This window comes from Amblyomma mixtum, chromosome 5 (assembly GCF_055824585.1).
Source record: "Amblyomma mixtum isolate Tamu chromosome 5, ASM5582458v1, whole genome shotgun sequence".
Taxonomy (NCBI): Eukaryota; Metazoa; Arthropoda; class Arachnida; order Ixodida; family Ixodidae; genus Amblyomma; species Amblyomma mixtum.
In genome coordinates this window covers 962953-981204 of record NC_143016.1, presented here as the reverse complement: position 1 = coordinate 981204, position 18252 = coordinate 962953, and the positions used below count along the sequence as shown (strand labels likewise).

Genomic DNA, 18252 nt, shown 5'->3' with positions numbered 1-18252 from the left:
TACCGTCTTGGTGCTCCAATGCAAAAAAAAAAAAAACTTTTTGTTCAGTATAAAGTATTAGGTGTGCGGCTAGCATGCAGTTCCAATTCCCATGCACTCTTAATCCTTCGGCCATAAAGTACCACCCACATAGGGCTTTCTTGTCGCATGCGTGGTGCGCCAGTTTATCAAAAAATTACCGCTGTGAGCTTGACTGAGTCGCAGCGCCAACAAAAAACAAAATTTGTCATGGTTTATGCAACCTGGTGCATAAAAACGTACTTTTGCTCAAATTATCAAAGCTTGAATGGATATGAGCAGCGAATCCAGCTTTCACGTATTCTGAGGTCCGAAATCGCGTTCATTTTATTCGGTAGCTCTCGCCACGTGTGACAGCGTTGCATAGGCGTTTGGCTAAGTGTGAATGAATGTATTAAAATTGCGCATATTTTCCTATGATTAAGGTAGATAGCAAAAGCAGAAAGACATTACGGTAAACCCTTAAACCCCCCCTTAATCCCTATGACTTGCGTGCGGAAAGAGCAACTGAAATCGGTAGCGGTCGTGCTTACAATCCTGTGCATGAAATGTGTTTAATGGGAACTAGAGCAAGCTCAGCGCAAGGAGGTGATCGAAAACACGCTCTTCTTTGGACAACCTTCAGTCTGCACCTCGCCTATCCAGTTACTACACCAGTGAATCAAATCAATAAATCCACATACCTGCGCCTAAAATTATCATAGATGATAGCGCACGTAAAACACGGCAACAAACGACATGCCAGCGCAGAAATCTGCTTAGAAAAGCCGGTTTCCAGTCCGTACGCTACCTGGCCGACTACTCCGCTGAAAAAATTCTTGCTGTTTGCAATACTATTCCAGAATTTCCCTGAGCAGCGCCGCCGCACCAGCGGCTCGGTGGAGCAGCGTCGCCGCTGCGGTGCCAGCGTTTAGAATCCTGAGCCGGCATAATATCATCATTGAAAAACGTAACGCGAAAAACGAGACACAGAAAAGGTGAAGACAGGACACGAGCGCTAATCATAATTTATCAATATCATCATGGTGGGCACAAACAACGACACAGACGCGCACTGCTTCGCCGCACTCGCATCCAAATGAACGGAAAAAAACTCGGAGATGTCACGTTAACGACTAACTGCGCGCAAGATAACCGCAGTACTGTCTGGTAGTGGGAAAATGTGAGTAGTGACGCACAGCACACACCCTCATACTTTATGATGAAGCCCTACAACGACAGAAGCGAACACGTAAACACGCATTCTACGCGCGGCGCCGGCGCGACCCGCAGTCCATCGGGCCGCGCGCGCCGATAGATGGCGACTGGCGTCGAGAGTAGGGGCGCGCCAGCAGCCTGCGTGTGAGGGTAAAAGAATCTGGTCTATACATTCGCAGTCCAGTGTCAGCCGTACACGTTTCGAGAAAGGGCCAGCACTCTCTTCTCTCCAGCGCGTATTCCTGAGAGTCCTTCTCTCTTTTATACGGCGCGATTTTTTTTTTTTTTTGTGGCGCCGCTGCCAACAGAGCAAATTTCTGTTTAGTGAAGGGGGGACCATGTTCTTTTACTGCGTCAAATTTTTCTCATCTTTTTTTTTTGTTCTGTAACGCGCACGTAGTCTCAGCCGGAGTGGCGGCATTTGCTTCGCGTTTGCTGCAACACGTGTCCCTCGTTGATAGACAGCGCCATCGAAAGGGCTCCACCGAGGTAGAAAGAAGGAGAACAAATAGAAAAAAGGAGGCGTATTCCGTGGAGTACTTTCGATCGCGGGCTGACCGTCGCGCGCGCCGTCGGAGGCAGTACAGCTATAATACAGTAGAGATCTATAAGGTGCCTTAAGCTAGCGGGTTCCATTCGCCGTTTAACCGCGGCATTTTTCTCGTTCGAGAATGGAAGAATACTCCCCTTGCGCGGATGTCGCTCCGTTCTTTGCGCCGTGCAGATAACTTCGAAGTGCAGATAACTTCGCTTTGCGTCAAGTTAATGAACGGCCGCCGGAGCGAGCGACCGAGATGAAGGCTGCTGCCGCTGCTCGTTTCTCCCGGCGATTTTATGCGATTATAGGGGCTGCAGCGCTTTTCAGCGAGCGCTCGGTGCCCGAGCTGAGCGCCGTTATGCTGGAGGTGCTTGTTTTATTTATTTATTTTTGCGCACTGCGCTGACCCCGAGCGAGCGCTGTCGTGGCGACCTTTATGTTCGCGCATACAGGTCACTATGTGAGGCACTGAATCGCAAGCGGTCAGGCGTGAAAGGCGAATGAAATTTCAAAAAAAAAAATTAAGGTCTGCCCGCTTTATACGCTTTGCATTGGGAGGCTCTTCGTTAATGACGTGATTAAGCGTAGCATAATGGACTGATAGTTCGAATGCAACATCTCGTAACCGTTCAAAAGTACTAAGTGGCAAGACCATCACGAGGGAATAGGTCGGTAATTTGAGGTGTTACTTCTTTTATTTTTTCTCTATCTTGCCTGGGGCGATAGATTTGGGAGGGAAGAAGGGGGAGGGTAGGGGGGTAATCATGCCGTCGTTTTTGGCTTAATTCAAAGTCCGCCAATCTATCAGGACTACGGATTGTCCGAGCTTCGACGTGTGTAGAACTCGTAAAAGGAAGAGGTGGAAAACGTACAGCTACGGGTGAAAAGGCTATCGGTACTTGAAGTGCGAGGTGACCAATGTTGGGTGTAATGTTCGAGAGAGTCGTGTGTGTCTAAGCTGTTCTTCCCCCATTCTCTCTTTCCACTGTTGCAGGTTGAGCGGCGGCGCATGCGAGCAGCCGCCGGTGCGCCCTTGCATGGCTGAGGACAGCGGCCAGTCATGGGCTTTGCGTGCTGGGCTCGGGAGGTCCGCCAAGGTGAGCGCCGCCTCCCCATTTCTCCTCCTCGCCTCTATAGACCTTTGCATCGGGCGAGGGAGTTGTCGAAACTCCTCCTCTCTGGACTGTCGGAAACCGGTTCCGCGCCGCTTCCACCGTGCTAGCGCGAGGTGCTCACGACAGTCCAGTGAACAATATGGCAGCGCCCAGGGAGTCCTTACTGCAAAGGTCTATACCTCCGCCCTGCTTGCCTGCGCGTTAAACGAGCACAGCGTTGAATGCGTACTACCCCAATGTGTACTGTGACCGTAGTCTTTTGGGATAAGTGTATATGAGCACATGTATGTACATGTATAGAAATATGTAGATGAGCATGTGTATATGTATGTGTATATGAGCGACAGTTTTCAACCGATGCCGCGGTTGAAAACTTTGGTCACGTGGCTGCCTTATCACGTCACCACTCGATCGCTTTGGGCGACGCTGGCCGGGGTTGTAAACGAAACGGCGCGTGCGCGAAACAGCTCCGTTTTCTGCGCATCGCCCCCGCTGATGGAGAGAGGTAGCTGATGCCGAGAGTGGGGGTGGCAGCGGTCGGGTTGACGCCCGTCGGAGGCAATGGGGAAAAGACGGATTTTTGCATTGTTTAGTTTTTCATTGAACTTGGTCCTGTTTTCGTGTACACCGACTGACTGCAAGTCCACGACGTGGCTACCGTCTTTCGTCGAACCGCGAGTTTTTCCGCCACTGTACGCTTCTCCACTGTCTTGGCATAGCTTCCGAAAGAAAGGGTTTTTGAAGGGGGAGCAAAATAAAATGCGTAAATTGGAAAAAGGAAGGGCTCCTTATCTGCGGGCGCTCCTGAACCATCTACTAACCCAGCTCCTGAAAGAGCAAACTTTCCTCTTCCCACTCTCTCTTAGGAAAGAAGCTGTTGTCGTGGGGCCGTCGGATGTTAGCACTCACTAAGCGCCATGGAAGATTACTAAGTAGCTGCGTTTTGTATACGTATATGTGTCCTTTCTGCAGCCGTTCACGGTTGTGCGTTAGCGTTATACCTGCGTGCTTCTTACCTTTACTGCTCCCGTTTCAAGCGCGTTCCTGCTTCTTTTTTTTTTCCTTTACCTTTTCCTTGGTGATCTTCAAGGATAGCCGGGATCCCTGGATAAGAAGTAATGAGTTTCCGTGCGGGTTCATGTGTGTGTACGTTTGTTTACTCGTCTCTGCTGTTTACCGAAGCAGACTGCTGACCGGACATTTTGTTGCTGCAAAACAGCCCATTTGGATCTGGAAGCTAGTGCATGCTCTCTGTCGTGATCCCTGCTGTAGCAATTAGCGTCGCGCTAAGAGGGCTAGTCGGCACGTTTCTCATTGGGATTAACAAACGCCGTTATGTCTCTGATCACGTTGTCTCGTGGTGTTTGTGTGCGTGTTTTAAGTACGCGAGTCGTGTCGGCGTAGCGAGTTCGTACTTACATACACGAGAAAGGCAACACTAACGTGAAACAGTTAATTAACCGTTTCAGCGCCGCACGAAATGCAGCATGAACGCGGAATCTAATGCATTGTATCGTTTTAGGTTTCGGAGGCGGTTATGTTAAGTTACCGGAGGGTAAATAATCCTCATAATAGAAATGCTTGAGCTTTTTTTTTTTTTTTTTTTACAATGACAGCTGTTGAAGTCGCATTTCCCTGTACTGCTGAGCCGGCTTTGGTGTCGTTGGTGTAACACAGCGTCACACTGACTGGTCAGCGTACAGAGAAATCATTTATGACGTCACCACAACTCGCCACGCTGATTGGCGCGTGTGCTGCATGCGTAGTGCAAGTGCCAGTCAGCGTGGCGTGTCAATTGACGGGCCACACTGATTGGTCCGCACGGAGTGACGCCATGATTAGCATCATGGTGACGCCAGGCGTTCTTTACCGGAGAAGGCAATAAATAACGAATAAACGACTTATTCGTCACTGTGAAAAAATGTCGCCGAATCTCACGTTGCACTGGCTTACCGTCATGTGAGTTTTCTTTCTTTTTCGTTAAAGGTATTTTTGTTCAGGGTGCACTAAAGTGGATTCTTAGCTCGCCCTATGCTGGAGGAACTTCATCAACTCGCTCCAAGCATTCCTAGGAACTTCGAATTATTTTGCTGTGTGGCAGATTTCCCTATTAAATCGAATTAAACATTCCAGCTCCCGCCTATTTTTTTTTAACTCACCTCCGAAAGTAGGAGGATCAACGAACACGTGGTGGAGGGCCTTTCAGCCAGTCGCATGCCGGCTTGCCGCTCTGCCATCGGCGGAGGCATGCGTAGTAATGCGTGGAGTGTTCTGCGAAAACAAAGAGTCCGCGCGTATTTTTATTTCCGTGGGCCTAAATATTTGCGGCTATTGTTGTCTACTTCGAAGACTATTAATTCACGGAAAAAACAAAATAGTCGCCGCGGTGGCTCAGTGGCTATGGTGCTCGGCTGCTGACCCGAAAGACGCGGGTTCGATCCCGGCCGCGACGATTGAATTTCTTTGGGGGAGAAATTCTACAGGCCCGTGTGCTGTGCGATGTCAGTGCACGTTAAAGAACCCCAGGTGGTCGAAATATCCGGAGCCCTCCACTACGGCGTCTCTCATAGCCCGAGTCGCTTTGGGACGTTAAACCCCATAAACCAAACCAAACCTAAAAAACAAAATGAAAGCGAAAGCGGAGCCGCCACGCAACTGGCTGAAAGGCACTCCATGCGTTGGTTGACTCCTACTTTCGGAGGTCAATTCGAAAAATAAAAAAGGAGGGAGCCGGGACGTTTAGTTATAATCGATAGGAAAATCGGCCGCACAGCACAATAATTCAAGTTTCTAAGAATGTTCGGAGCGTGTAGATCGAGTTCCCGTGTTGAAAAGACGAGCTCAGAATTCAAATAAAATTTAGAACATCCTTTTTTCCAAAGAGCGCATCACTTTGAGCCCTCCCGCCGCCCTTGCACTCTCTGCATACAGTCGTGGGAGAATCATGACAACACCAACGTCGCACTACGTAGGTGACCTCTACTTCGGACGAGAAGCGCTTTCCATTCAAACGTTGCTTCATCTGTCTTGGGAAACTGCCAGAAGTTCGGTGGTGCGAGGTACAGGCGGTAGGGTCAAACACCCCGCGTGTTTGCGCCTATATAGATAAAGAGTTGCACGCGCGTCGAATTCACTACCGCTACGCCTGGCGTTCGTTTGAAAAACTGCTGTTTGTGAGAACGAGGGAAATCAATAACGAATAGCTGGAAAAGACCTTGTGTCGTTGTCCCGAGCTCAAATTCATGAAAAAGGCACTGAGGGCAACGTCATACGATTTTTTGTTACTTATAAGGTTCTGTTTTGTGGATTTTTGTGACTATATTGATGTTCGTTCGGCAGCAGGTGAAAATTTTATTTATTACGGATTCGATTCATACTCGTTACTTTGACGATGACGTCGACGAGAAGATTGTGGACTCCGTGATCAGAGGTTGAAAGTGGATGGCGGTGGGGTCTAGCCGCAGAGGTCCGCGAGCGGAAAGTATTGAGGCGGAGGCTTGGGCAAGTTGGTACATCATATATAAGTAAAACAGCGCTAGACACGGGACGAAGGAAGAACAAGCCTCCGCCTTAACACAGTTAATTTCTAGTTCTTTGGGCCCTATTCTTAGCGCTTTGTGCTGTGTTGTTCTTCCTTCGTCCCGTGTCTAGCGCTGTTTTACTTATATCGGAAAGTAGTTTAACTCGTTGCAGTTTGTTCGTGAAAAACAAAAAGGACAGGTGATACCTGTGTATAATTTTTTTCAGTTTCTTTTTTTCTATTTTTTTTTTAGTTTATAAAAGCTCTGTGTCCTGACAAAGTGGCCTCTTTTTGTCATTACAACGCGGTAATCGATCAGTAAAGATCGAATTCAAATCGGCCTCATTGTCCCTTTAGACGTTCGGATGGCCGAACGGCGCGGCGCTGCGCGAATGAGCTTAGCCGCGCTTTGAATGACGTCACTTGCTTGCTGCTATTAAAGGGATCCAGGCACCACATTTCTAACGCGAACAAACGATTTTTTTTTTATGGGCGCGAGGAGATATCTTATAGTATGCTTAGTTTGCAGGCGTTGAGTGAAACGTCATTTGTTATGATTTTGAATGTTATCTCTCGGCATTTCCCCCAACTTCGTGTGACGTCAGGGTGCACTTGCCCCAATTGTTGTGACGTCACCGAACCAGTGGTTGCTCTCAGGAACAGTCAGTGCTTACCGGCGACGCCGACGTCATCAGTATTGTGGTAGTCCAGGTTGGACCGGTCGGCCGTGACATCATTGTGCCCTTCAATGCTGGCGCCAAGCGAGACCTGAACTGCCGGTACGGAATCGTTTGTAATGAATTATTAACGCTGCGTCTTTCCCTGGTGTATTGAGATCATTTTCATGATTAATAGGCCTGTGGGCCTCATTCAAAAAAAAAAAACATCGGACACCCAAAAACTTTGGATCTGGACCCCTGTAAGGCACTCTGTCTTCCCTATCTCGCTCAGCTACTGTCGGATACTTCGAGCCTTCACTTTACCGTCATTTTCGACGTGGCTACTTGTACTGTTTATACTTTCATTGCCTTTATTTTCTTATCGCCATATAAATTTGTCTTGTTAAAAACACACACACTCTCTCTCTCTCACTTACGGGGCTGAACTGACTACTGAATTTTATTCATGAAGCGTTTCTTCATATACTATAGTGCACATGAAGAAACAGTGGACAGTCAGTCCCGTCACGTGTCCCTTTTCTTGCACCACCTCCTTGCGCAGTGTGTGTGTGCCTCGTTCTCTCAGTGCCTGTCTTCTAGCGCAAGTTTCAAACAATGCGTAAGCAACTCGCGCAACAACCCACTCAAGGTTCTCGAGTTCCGCTGTTTAGTTCTCTTCCATTTGTTTCTGTTCGCTGCTTTATAATTTTTCTTAGACGCAGTGTTATCAGTGGCAGTTCGGCTACCTACAGTCTTCTCGCAAGGTTACTTCGATATTTCTGACCACTGTCAGCAAAGATGTTACGGAGACAGAGCTGCGGATGAACATCGACAACACTAGGCGGGAGTGATAACTGCAAAACGAGAAAGTCTCGCACGTGCTAGAACACAGAGAAGCTGAAGGTTTCCGCGTTTCTGTTGTGTGCGTGTGTGTCGCCAACGTGTCCCAGGCCGCACGTTGTCTCCCGGCGCGGTCACATGTTCGATCGCGCCATCGCGCGATCGGGCGTGCCTCGTGTGTAAACCGAGTGCCGCTTCCCCTGAAGGCAGCACGCGTGGCTCGTGTGTTTTGCCGCTCTCGTACGCTGCCTCTGCTTTGTGTTACCCCGTTTCCTTTCTTACGATGTTGCTTTGACATTCGCCTGCCGAGGCACGGGTTCGATCGTTTGATCTCGGCCGCGTTTCGATGGAGGAGGATTGCAATAGGCGTCCCTGTGCGACGCAGTGTCGGTGCACGTTGAAGAACCACAGCTGGTCGAAAGTTTTTTCCGGAGTCCTCCATTACGGCGCCTCTTTCCCGCTTCCTTCTTTTTACTCTCTACTTCATCCCTTCCCTCGCGGCATGATTGAGGTGTCCACCGTGAAGGGAAATACATTTATTTTCCTTTCCTCATATCCTGTTATTATTATTATTATTATTATTATTATTATTATTATTATTATTATTATTATTATTATTATTATTATTATTATTATTATTATTATTATTATTATTATTATTATTATTATTATTATTACAAACTCCTCTTGTACAGAGGTATCGGCAGCAGGCGTGCGAGATCCGGTTACTAATTAACTGGTTGTGTTGTGTGTTTCGCTACTTCTACAGGCGTCGTGCTTTCCTTTGCAATAATGATTAGTTCCGCTCGTTTTTTGTTGTTTCTTTTTGCGCTGAAAAGGAGCTATGGCGATTCAGATCTAGGTGCGAGTGTGGCCCGCTGTTTCCTGCTGTATGCGCGCCGTGGGACCCTTTGACCTTTTCATGTAGGAACTGGAATTCTCTGGTGACCCTTGACCTTCTGGCTGTGTTTGTAAAGTGTGCTTGAGCTCAGTTATTGAGCGTCATCAGTCTGATTGGCTCTTTATTTATTTAAAATCTTCTTTCGAGACTTTATTAAAATTCGTTTAATTGTAACTTCGTACTGAGTGCGCTGGGATATTCAACGGAGTTTTGATGTTTTTTTTTATTCTTCCTTTTCCTGCTGCTATTTTCATTTAACTTTCATTTCATTTATAATTATAACATCGCAGATGTTGAGAACCATGAACAAAAAAGCCTCTAAACGGGCTGTGCGACGAACCCCGCATACATGGAATGGGCAACAAACGGCAGCACAAAAGCACTCGAGACATCAGAAACGATATTTACAAGAGAAACAAAGAGCGCTTAATTACCTATACACTATATAGTGAAGTGCAAAAAAAGACACATAAATGCAGGTGCACTAGAAAGCAGCACTGCGGCTGTGATACATTTTCCTCGTTCAGAAGCGATAGGAGGGTATTGCGTAGCATCTGGCATCCGTAATTAGTGCGCGCTTGGTGGTATTTCACAGGGTTTAGTATTGCGCGTGTTACGTGCATGTAGTTTGCGAGTTCCCATGTGCCCCGCCGCGGTGGCTCAGTGGTTATGGTGCTCGGCTACTGACCCGAAAGACGCGGGTTCGATCCCGCCCGCGGCGGCTGAATTTCTTTGGAGAAGAAATTCTAGAGGCCCGTGTACTGTGCGATGTCAGTGCACGTTAAAGAACCCCAGGTGGTCGAAATTTCCGGAGCCCTTCACTACGGCGTCTCTCATAGCCTTAGTCGCTTTGGGACGTTAAACCCCACAAACGAAACCAAACCAAACCAGTTCCCATGTGACCTAAAATGTTGTTATTCTGCTTAATTTCGCTATTATAACGCTTAATGGTATTGCTTTTTTTGTATAAATCTCAGGAGGAAAGAGAATGTCCATTTCTTTAAACAGAGGACCAGTGTGGCTATCGTATACAACGTTCACAGCTACACGGATTTTCTTCTCTTGTATTGTGTAACGTTTAGCTATATCGGACCAAGTAGTTGTGCTCGACTGTAGATGACAGTAATTGGTTTGAGAAGTAAACGAGGAGTTGTAAATGTTTGATGCTAACAGGTACGTAGTATCGCAATTTGTCGAGGATACCCGTGTCGCGAAAAATTTTAGCTGCAACTGCGTCTTTGTGAGATAACGAGACATTCAGCTTGAGATACTATTTGAATATTATTAGTGCTCAGATAACGTACGGATTGTGCGTCTACGTTGAGATCGTTTGGCCTAAACGGGGTGGCTTTCGTTTTATCTTTGTTTGTGGGGAGTTAATTACTGATACTCCGAGAATATAGTATAGTTAGCAGCAGATTGGCGTTCGAAATAACATGCTTTCTATACGGCCTAGTTATTGGAGTATTCTCGTGTTTTCAGCGTATATGGTAACTCTTGCTGTGCTGTCAACGTTAACTAGATCGTTGATGCAAACAGAAAAGAGCAAAGGCCCGAAATGCTGCCCTGAGGCACCCTGTGCGAACTGCTGTCACTTCAGAAAGATGATTATTGATAACGACTGGCTGGCGGCGACACTGCTAATAGGATCCTATAGCAACTGAAGAACACTCTCCTGAAACCGTCGTGTTTAACTTTGATAACAGGGTTTCACGATCAATGGTATCGACGGACTTGAGAAAATCGATGAATATGCCTAACTCGCTCAAATTTCTTTGTGTCACCCCCTCCCCCGTCTTATTTTTTTTTCTTCCTCTCTGGCGCAGTGTACTTATCAGTGTCTTTGCAACGCTGACGACGAACGTGAAAATGACAATAACGTGTCGTGGGTTTTTACGTGCGTAAGATTTTCGTGGGCACAATTGAAACTCTTAATGTGCAAACTGCGCCGCCACCCATTGGACTCAAGTGACGACGAAATTTAAAGAATTACATTTTACCAACATACCTGTCCCCCCGTCTACCCTTCCCTTAACTCCACCTCCAACCAAAAAATAAAAAAAGCTAGAAAAAATGGTGGCTCATATATATCCATTTTGCTCGCCTGGCCAGTACACATTTCGTCTGAGGACGGCTGCGCTGGTGCGGAATCTCAAGTGCGGAATCAAATTGTGCGGTTTGTGGATACCTCCGCGGGGCGTGCCCAACGAAGATTGGGTTGCGGGCGAAACCAACGGGTGCGTCAAGGCGATAAGAAGGGCAAACGTGCAGGGCTGTCAATTGCTCGTACATGGGTTGGACCACGCTCTTACTTTTATTGTCTCCTTTAAGGAGCAAAAATGTTCCTACGTTAGGGTTGAGGGCATGCTGAACTATATATGTTGGAGATGCGAACGCGATAGTAGCACGCTTAGATAGCATTGCACCAGATTCTGAAGGGGTCATTACAGACGTCGCCATCGCCTTGCTGTGCGTGAGCTCAGCCGGTTTGTATGTGCGCGTGTATGTGATTGATTGATAGATTGATTGATAATGGCGCAAACCCTGCCTGATGTAGTTAATGGTTAATGTCGGTGACGGTGGTGACAATTATGTGCATGTACTACACTGGTAAATCAGTACGCTGAACAGAAGAAAAAAAAAGGAAACTGCATGACAGTTAAAGAAATCCTAACGTTCGCTTAGCAACATAGCGTTCGCTTCCACCCGACCGCGGTGGCTCAGCGACTTGTGCAGTTCGGCAGCCAAACACGATTTGACCGGTTCGGGCCCTGGCCACGCGTTTTGTTGCGTGGGTTGTGCAAAAACGTTCGCGTGTTCTGAAATGTCGGTGCATGTAAAGAAACCCCTAAGGTGGCCGAAATAAATCCGTAGTCCTCTACTGTTAAGGCGTACCTCGTGTTCTCCTGTTTTGGTTTTTGGCATGCGACCATTCCCTCAATATTTAACTCTTCACTTCCAGACAGTTTAATTTCGAATTCGCGTAGACACTTGCGGCCAGCCGGCCGACCACCTGCCTCGCCTGAATGCGCACATAAAGTTCTAAAAGGGGCTACAGGAGCCATTCCTCTGCGATCGAAGTGCGTCGCTACAACCGTTATTCCCTAAGAAAGCGACACTTTACTCCCTTGAGGATGCTGAATGCAAAGGGATCATAAGCCACAGGTAGCTTCCCCACGGGCTGAGTGTTCGCCACGAGGAATAAGTGCTACAGTTATTCCCTTTTAACCCCCTTTTGGCTCGAAGCTGAGACGTGCCGATGCGTGGTGCACCCTACTGCTCTTCGGGGACGCTGCGCGCGTGGGGGCTTCCATCAGCCTGTCCTCGTTCGTCCCTCCTGAACCGGGGCCGAGTCACTCGGATGGCCGGAAACGCGTTATCGCCCCCCCCCCCCCCTCCCCCCCTCAATCTTCTCTCCGTGTGTGCTAGGCCCCCGGGCCGCGCGAGTCGAGAGGAAGTCCTGTCCGCAACGCTTCGATCGGTGCTTTCTCATCTCCGTGGCATCTACTTCCCTTTCTATCTTCCTCTTTGCTCTACTGTCTGAAAAGTGCAGAGCGGCCCAGTTCCTTTTCATTGTCCTACTCCTTTTTTTTTTCCTTTATCTTCCCGTACACTTTTGAGATTCTATATAAACCGGCGTTGTTGGGGCTGACCGTGGGCGGGCGTGAAGGCGCCAGACTTTGGTCCGTTCTTGTTTTTTCGCCGTCCTTGTTGGCGTTCAATCTTTTTATTTTTCTTTTCTGATATCGACCCGTTTCTGCGGAACTTCCTCCTCTTCTGCACTGAGGGCGACGAGGAGCGAGTGACAGTCCGCTCATGGCGGCGTTGTTTGTCTCTCCCTCTCCCCCTTTTGCTTTTTATAGTTGGTTGTTCCGTTGTGCCCATCCTCTTGGCGTGGTGGGAGGAGGATAGGCCTGCGCCAGTGGAAAAAGGGCTGGGGCACGGACTCAGTTGAAGTAGTCTGCGGTCGAACTCGCCCCGAGAAGCCCCGACGCTTCGCCTGTCTTTGTTTCGTTCGTTTTTTTTTTTGTTTTTTTTGCCCCCTACCGGAACCGTCGTTAAGTCTCAGTCCTCGCACTTAGTTGTGCCTGGAGTGACCCCGCTTCTTGCGTCATTTGTATGGATGGGCAAGCGCGTGACCGTTCTTGCGAGAGGGAGAGGGAAAAAGAAGGAAATCAAAAAGGGATTGTCAAATTGGTCGTTCGCCTAAGAGCTTCCGTCAGATCGGGAAAGTTGGCCAAGTTTCGTGCCCTTGCATCCTGTAAGAGTGCTGTCAAGTCTACAGGTCAACACAAAGAAAAATGAAAAAGTTGGGGGGGGGGGGGGGGCAACTTAGAGCGTATTCACGTAGGAGTGAAAAATAAAACATCTTTTAACCAATTTTTTCCCGCGTCAAACCCTTCCACCATCAGTTAGCGCCAGCGCAGTTTAGTGGTCGTTGCCAAATCTGCGATTTTCTTCTATACATGGTATTCAGAGACAGACTATAGTACAGCTTGGAAACAGCGCCCCAGTATAACGAAATCGATGTTTCATTTTTCTTGGTTGTCTCGAATCCGTCTTTATTTTTTTTTAGACGTTATATATGCAATTTTCTGCCGTCGCGCATTGATCTCTCTGACAAACAGGTCTCCCGACTGAGAATCGTTTTACAGTGCTCAGAGTTTACGAGCGGGCCTTTCGTTTTGGTTCCTGTCGGTTAGTGTAGCATATAGTAAGTACATTTCGAGGTTTATTATTGACCGCCCACATAGGTTATCGATCTTATCCCCCTTATTTAATGCCGCGGCCTAGGATCCTTTAAAGGGAGAATAAATTGTTTCTTTTTTTTTCTTTCTCTTTTTCTGCTCAGTGGAAAAATTTGCGTCCCTGTAATCTTCTTGCATGTTGTTCTATCGGTAATAGGGCACAGTCCGGGGACGAAGTCATTTGTCGCCGTTCCAGAGCCAATTAACGGTCTGCTTCATTAACCTTCTTTCACGAGTTCCTGTTCGTTTTTCCTTTTTCTTTCTTCAATATTGACGCTGCACCCAATTCTGAAAAGACCGCTGTCGCTCGCGGAAGCACTGATTACCTGGAACAGTGTTTTTACGTGCCAAGATGTGCGCCTGTGAAGCAACTACAAGGCTCAATGGGCTCTTTACGCAAATGTTAAGCTGGCTACACCTCAGCGTTGAATGCCGTTCTAATGACTGAACAGCAATTTTTTTTTAGACACAGATGCTCGTGGGTTTTATGAAGCAGGACATCTCAAAAGTGGTTCCCGTGAAACAGCGTCCTTCTGATGCAGTGACATGTCTGTTCAGCACTTTATCCTCGTTTTACTGGCGGCTAGTGACCATTTTGAGTACAACGTGCAGCGTGGAAAAGCCAACTTAACGTACTATGAAAGGATTGCGCACCGATCTTAATGCTCGTAAAGATAGTTCCGACCATACCGTGTGCTAGTCCTGTCGCGTATACTGTGTAACTTACCTCTTGGCCCACTTCCTTGAGCAGAGATCGTGCAACAGGTACACGGCTTTCGTGCGATAACGCGCCACTGACGACCGTTAGTTGAACCGCGGTTCTGAGTTGTCCAGTTCGGTATTCGGCTCGGGGGCCTTAGCGCAGCTTCGTCGCCAAACGCCAGTGTATTGCGGCGTGGACGATGGTGCAGGAGCGCTACAGTCGGCCGGGCACACCGATGCAATGAGGGCGCTGTGTTTGTTTTAACGCGATAGCGGTTAGGAGCTCGTGTCGCAAGTAATCCGGCGTCGTCGGTGTTGTTGGAAGGGGGGGGGGGGGGCAAAGCGTAAGTGATATCGTGTCCTAGACAGTGCCGGTGCATATCGGAACCCTTTTCTCACCGCTCCGAGAGGCCCTATCGTCCGCCCTGTGTGTGAGTCGATTATTGCCGCCGGGTGACTGGTCAGGGCCCGACGAGAAGGCCTTTGCCGCGGGCTCTCCCGGGAGTTCACTGTGTTAGCTGGGACTCGTGTGGGCATCTCGTCGTGCGTGGGCGGCGGCCCTACGGCGTGAGCGTACGCCCGGCCGGCCATTGAGGCCATACAGCGTCGCTTGCCGCTGCGACGCGTCCTTTGCCTTTGCTTGCGATGGTCCCGAAGATAAATTTTTACGCGGTGGAGAATGTGTACAGGTTATCGGCGCTGCAGCGTAATCACGCGTACCGTTGCCAGTGGTTGTTCGGTTCGCACGGCGATATTAAAGGTGCCGCGCATTCTCGCGAATACATGTACGACTGCGATTTCTCTGTCATACAGCAGGAAGACAGATCGGAATATGTAGGTCCCTAAAGCGGCGTTAAGATATCAATGTGAATGTTCTTGAACGAGAGGAAAGGGCGCAGGATTGCTTTTCTTTTCTTTTTTTGATGTGGTGGGTATACCATGAACTGCGCCTTGGGAAGAGAGAAGAAACAGTTGCTGTAGTGGAGGACTGCGCCGAAATGCGGCGGCCGCGATTGGGATTCCACTCCGCGACCTCGTGCTCAGCAGCCAGTCACCAGTGCCGTTGAGCCACGGCTGCGTGTCCAGGTGACGTGCGGCGCAAATGGGTGTTAGACAGGCACTGCCTGGACTGAGCGCTGCTTGACGCCTTTTTCAGGGCGCCGGGAAGCTTCCTTGGGAAGCGTGCGCGCACTCCTTCGAAAGCTGCGCGTCTGGCTTCTTAATGAGATGGAAGTTGGACGGTTCGCTGGGCCAAGCGTCTGTGTGTGCTGTCCGACGTCTCTGCGGCGTTGCCGGCCTCCTTGTGAAGTTATGCGGCTTTTTCTTTTCCGTTGTTTCCGTCAGCCACCTTCCTTGCTCATCGCATGTCTAACGCTACTGTGTTCGTACAGGCGGTAAGTAGTGTCGTCAGAGCGCCTTTTTTCCCCCTTGGAACACCGTCGTGCGCGTGAGAAAGTGTCAACGTGGCGGATGCGTCAAACGTGTGCTGACTTAATTCATGTGCGGCACTTGTGCGCGCGCCACGCGCTGAAGCCGTGCGTGCCCGCTGTACCCCACGGCCAAGCAAAACAACGTCGGGGCAGTTCCCCTTGGCCCTGTGTCGTCACTGCCCTCTGTCCCTGAACGCTGTGGCGTAGTACGAGTTCAATTTATCGGCGTTCCTCCCCGTTCCTCCGTACGCACGCACGCACGCGCATACGGGTCGCGTGGCGAGCCGATGGGCGTAGGATATGCTCTCACGCACGCACAGCTGATCAGGCGCGTGGTGGGGCCCCTCGCCGCCATCCATCAGGCGGCGCGCGCGCGGACAGAGACGCGCCCTTGGCTCCGTGTCCGGAAAGGCGTTGCCGTGCCCCAGGGCGGGGGCCTGCCGCCCCAAAGAGGACCCCCTCGCGCGCGCGCCCCGGACTTCGCGAGAGACGGCGACGGGTCGCGGTTGCCGCTGAGCCGCGGTTCGCGCCGCCGCCGGCCGCGGTCGCAGCACGAGCAGCAGCAGCCGCCGCGGGAAACCGCGCGCTCTCTCCGGCGGCGGCCACGACTTGGGTGCGGGCGGTGTCGTCGAGCGCTCGCGCGCGCGCTCACCGCGCGCCGCCGGCGCTCAGCTGCTGCCGCAGCGAGAGCAACAGGGCGCGCCAAGATGCTGATGCCCCTGAAGCGCGAGTCGCCGCCTCCGCCGCTGCCGACGCTGAGCGAGCGCCGTCGGTCGAGCGCGGCGGCGCGCCGGCGGGCCTCGTTCGTGGACGCGCCGCCCGCCGACCACCAGCTGGAGGAGTACGCGCCCAGCACGCCGCGCCAGGAGTACCGACCCGCCGCCGCCAGCGCAAGGCGTGAGTGGACAGCGCGCCCCTTCCTCCTCGCCCCTGCTGCCTCTCGCTCCCTGTCGATGCTGTGGTAACTGGGACTAGGCGCATTTCCCCCCCGCTGGTCCTTTCACATTACGAAGGGCCTGTCAGTTTGGCACATCTGGTATTTCGCATACGTGACAAGTTGTTTTCACGCCTTCGGGAGGTGGCTTGTGTCCGGTGGCCCGCGCGCTCAGCCTCGGAGAGAATTCCCAGGGATAGTCATCACTATGTCATTTTTCGAGGGGACTTTACCGGCTCAGTTTCACACTCCATGTAAATGCTGCCATCAAGCCACGCGTGGTCGGTAGGCTGAACGGGAGACTAAAAGTTGGCTCCGTTTTGAAACGTTTTCCTTCCGCTTTTATTCGCTTCGAGTGGAGTGCGCGGTAGTCAAGGAGGGCGCTTCTCGGTTCTCTCACACTGCAGCCCACAGTAGCGTGTTCATAACGGCGATACTGCAGTCCGCCGACTACGTGGCACAGCCTCATCGTATTACTACTGTCGCACCTGTGGCTACGCGCGGTGCCCCGATCAAACCACTGCTGCTAACTGCGTGCGTTTTCTATCGTGGAAAGCGTTTTCGTCCGTCGCGAACACGACGGGACGCAATGAGTGAGCCGTCGTTACCTCAAAAGGCGCCATCAGCCGCAATTTTCTTCGATGCGGTGGCAGGGTAGGGCTTGTCAATTTTTTCTTTTATTTGGCTGCTTCGTCTTTTCACCTGTAGCGAATTGAATTCACGCGTGGACGTTCGCTATGGGGTGAGGCCTGCAGTCGCGGTTTGAAAGGCGCCCTCGGGCAAACGTGACGTCCTCCTCGACGCGTGTATTTATTTCTGAATTCCAGTGAACAAAAAATAAAACGCATTAAACGTGCGGAATTGTTAATAAGTGCAGTGAAGAGGAATCTGAACTCGTCTTTTTGCCGCGGGAACTCGATCTGCACGTTCCGAGCATAATTAGAAACTTCGACTTATTGCCCTGTGTGGCCGATTTCCCTAATTAAATCGGATTAACATCCGGCTCACGCCTTTATTTTTGAATTCTCCAAGTACGGTGTGGCATTGAGAAACGCTGTTCGAGGAGTAATTATAATGTGAGTAATGCACGCATACGGCGTACTCAACCAAGTATTTCGACATGAAGTGCTTTTTTCTTTTTTTAGAGAGGCTGCATATATGCATCGATCAGTGTCGGGGTCGGCAAAGCTAGAGCCCTGTAAATTTAGCCTGCTAAAGAATCGGTGTGCTCTGCAGCAGCTAAATTAATAGGCTGGCAGTAAGAACGTAGAAAGGGAGTTGCGCGATCAAATGTCGAAGTTTGCGCGAGACCACCGGTATACGCATTTTGACACCGTTGTCTCCGCTGTACGAAAAGTCGGTTTTGCTGCTATCGCAGGCGTAAGTTGTCATACAGTATAGGTCTACAGCAAGAAGGTTGTCGCCGGTGGCGTACGTCTGAGTCTCCGGACCAGCAGAAGCACGTGCTCTTGAGTGATACAAGTGTCAGCTCATGTGCCAAATTACAATCAGTGCGCGTTTTGCGTATTGGATAAGAAACTGACTTAGAATGAATGGATTAGTTTCTTCAGATATAATTACGGAATGCTGGCGTTACATATATTTCAGTCTCTTTCTAACGAAGATGAAATTGAGGGTACGTTGTGATTT

At 49.8% G+C, this 18252-nt stretch overlaps 1 protein-coding gene across 4 annotated transcripts in view; it reads left to right on the top strand.

Moving 5' to 3' along the window:
- Positions 1-18252, top strand: part of ATP8B (ATPase phospholipid transporting 8B) — a 122489-nt gene that overhangs the window by 57802 nt on the left and 46435 nt on the right. The window contains exon 2 of one of the 4 annotated variants that reach the window (XM_089542944.1): positions 2748-2850. The exons of 2 other annotated variants lie outside the window; for them this stretch is intronic. In XM_089542944.1, coding sequence (XP_089399070.1) covers positions 2814-2850 — 37 coding nt within the window. In that variant the 5' untranslated portion in view covers positions 2748-2813. Of the gene's footprint in view, positions 1-2747; positions 2851-16140; positions 16566-18252 lie in introns of those variants that run through there. One more of the 4 variants, XM_089542943.1, reaches the window with a different exon arrangement.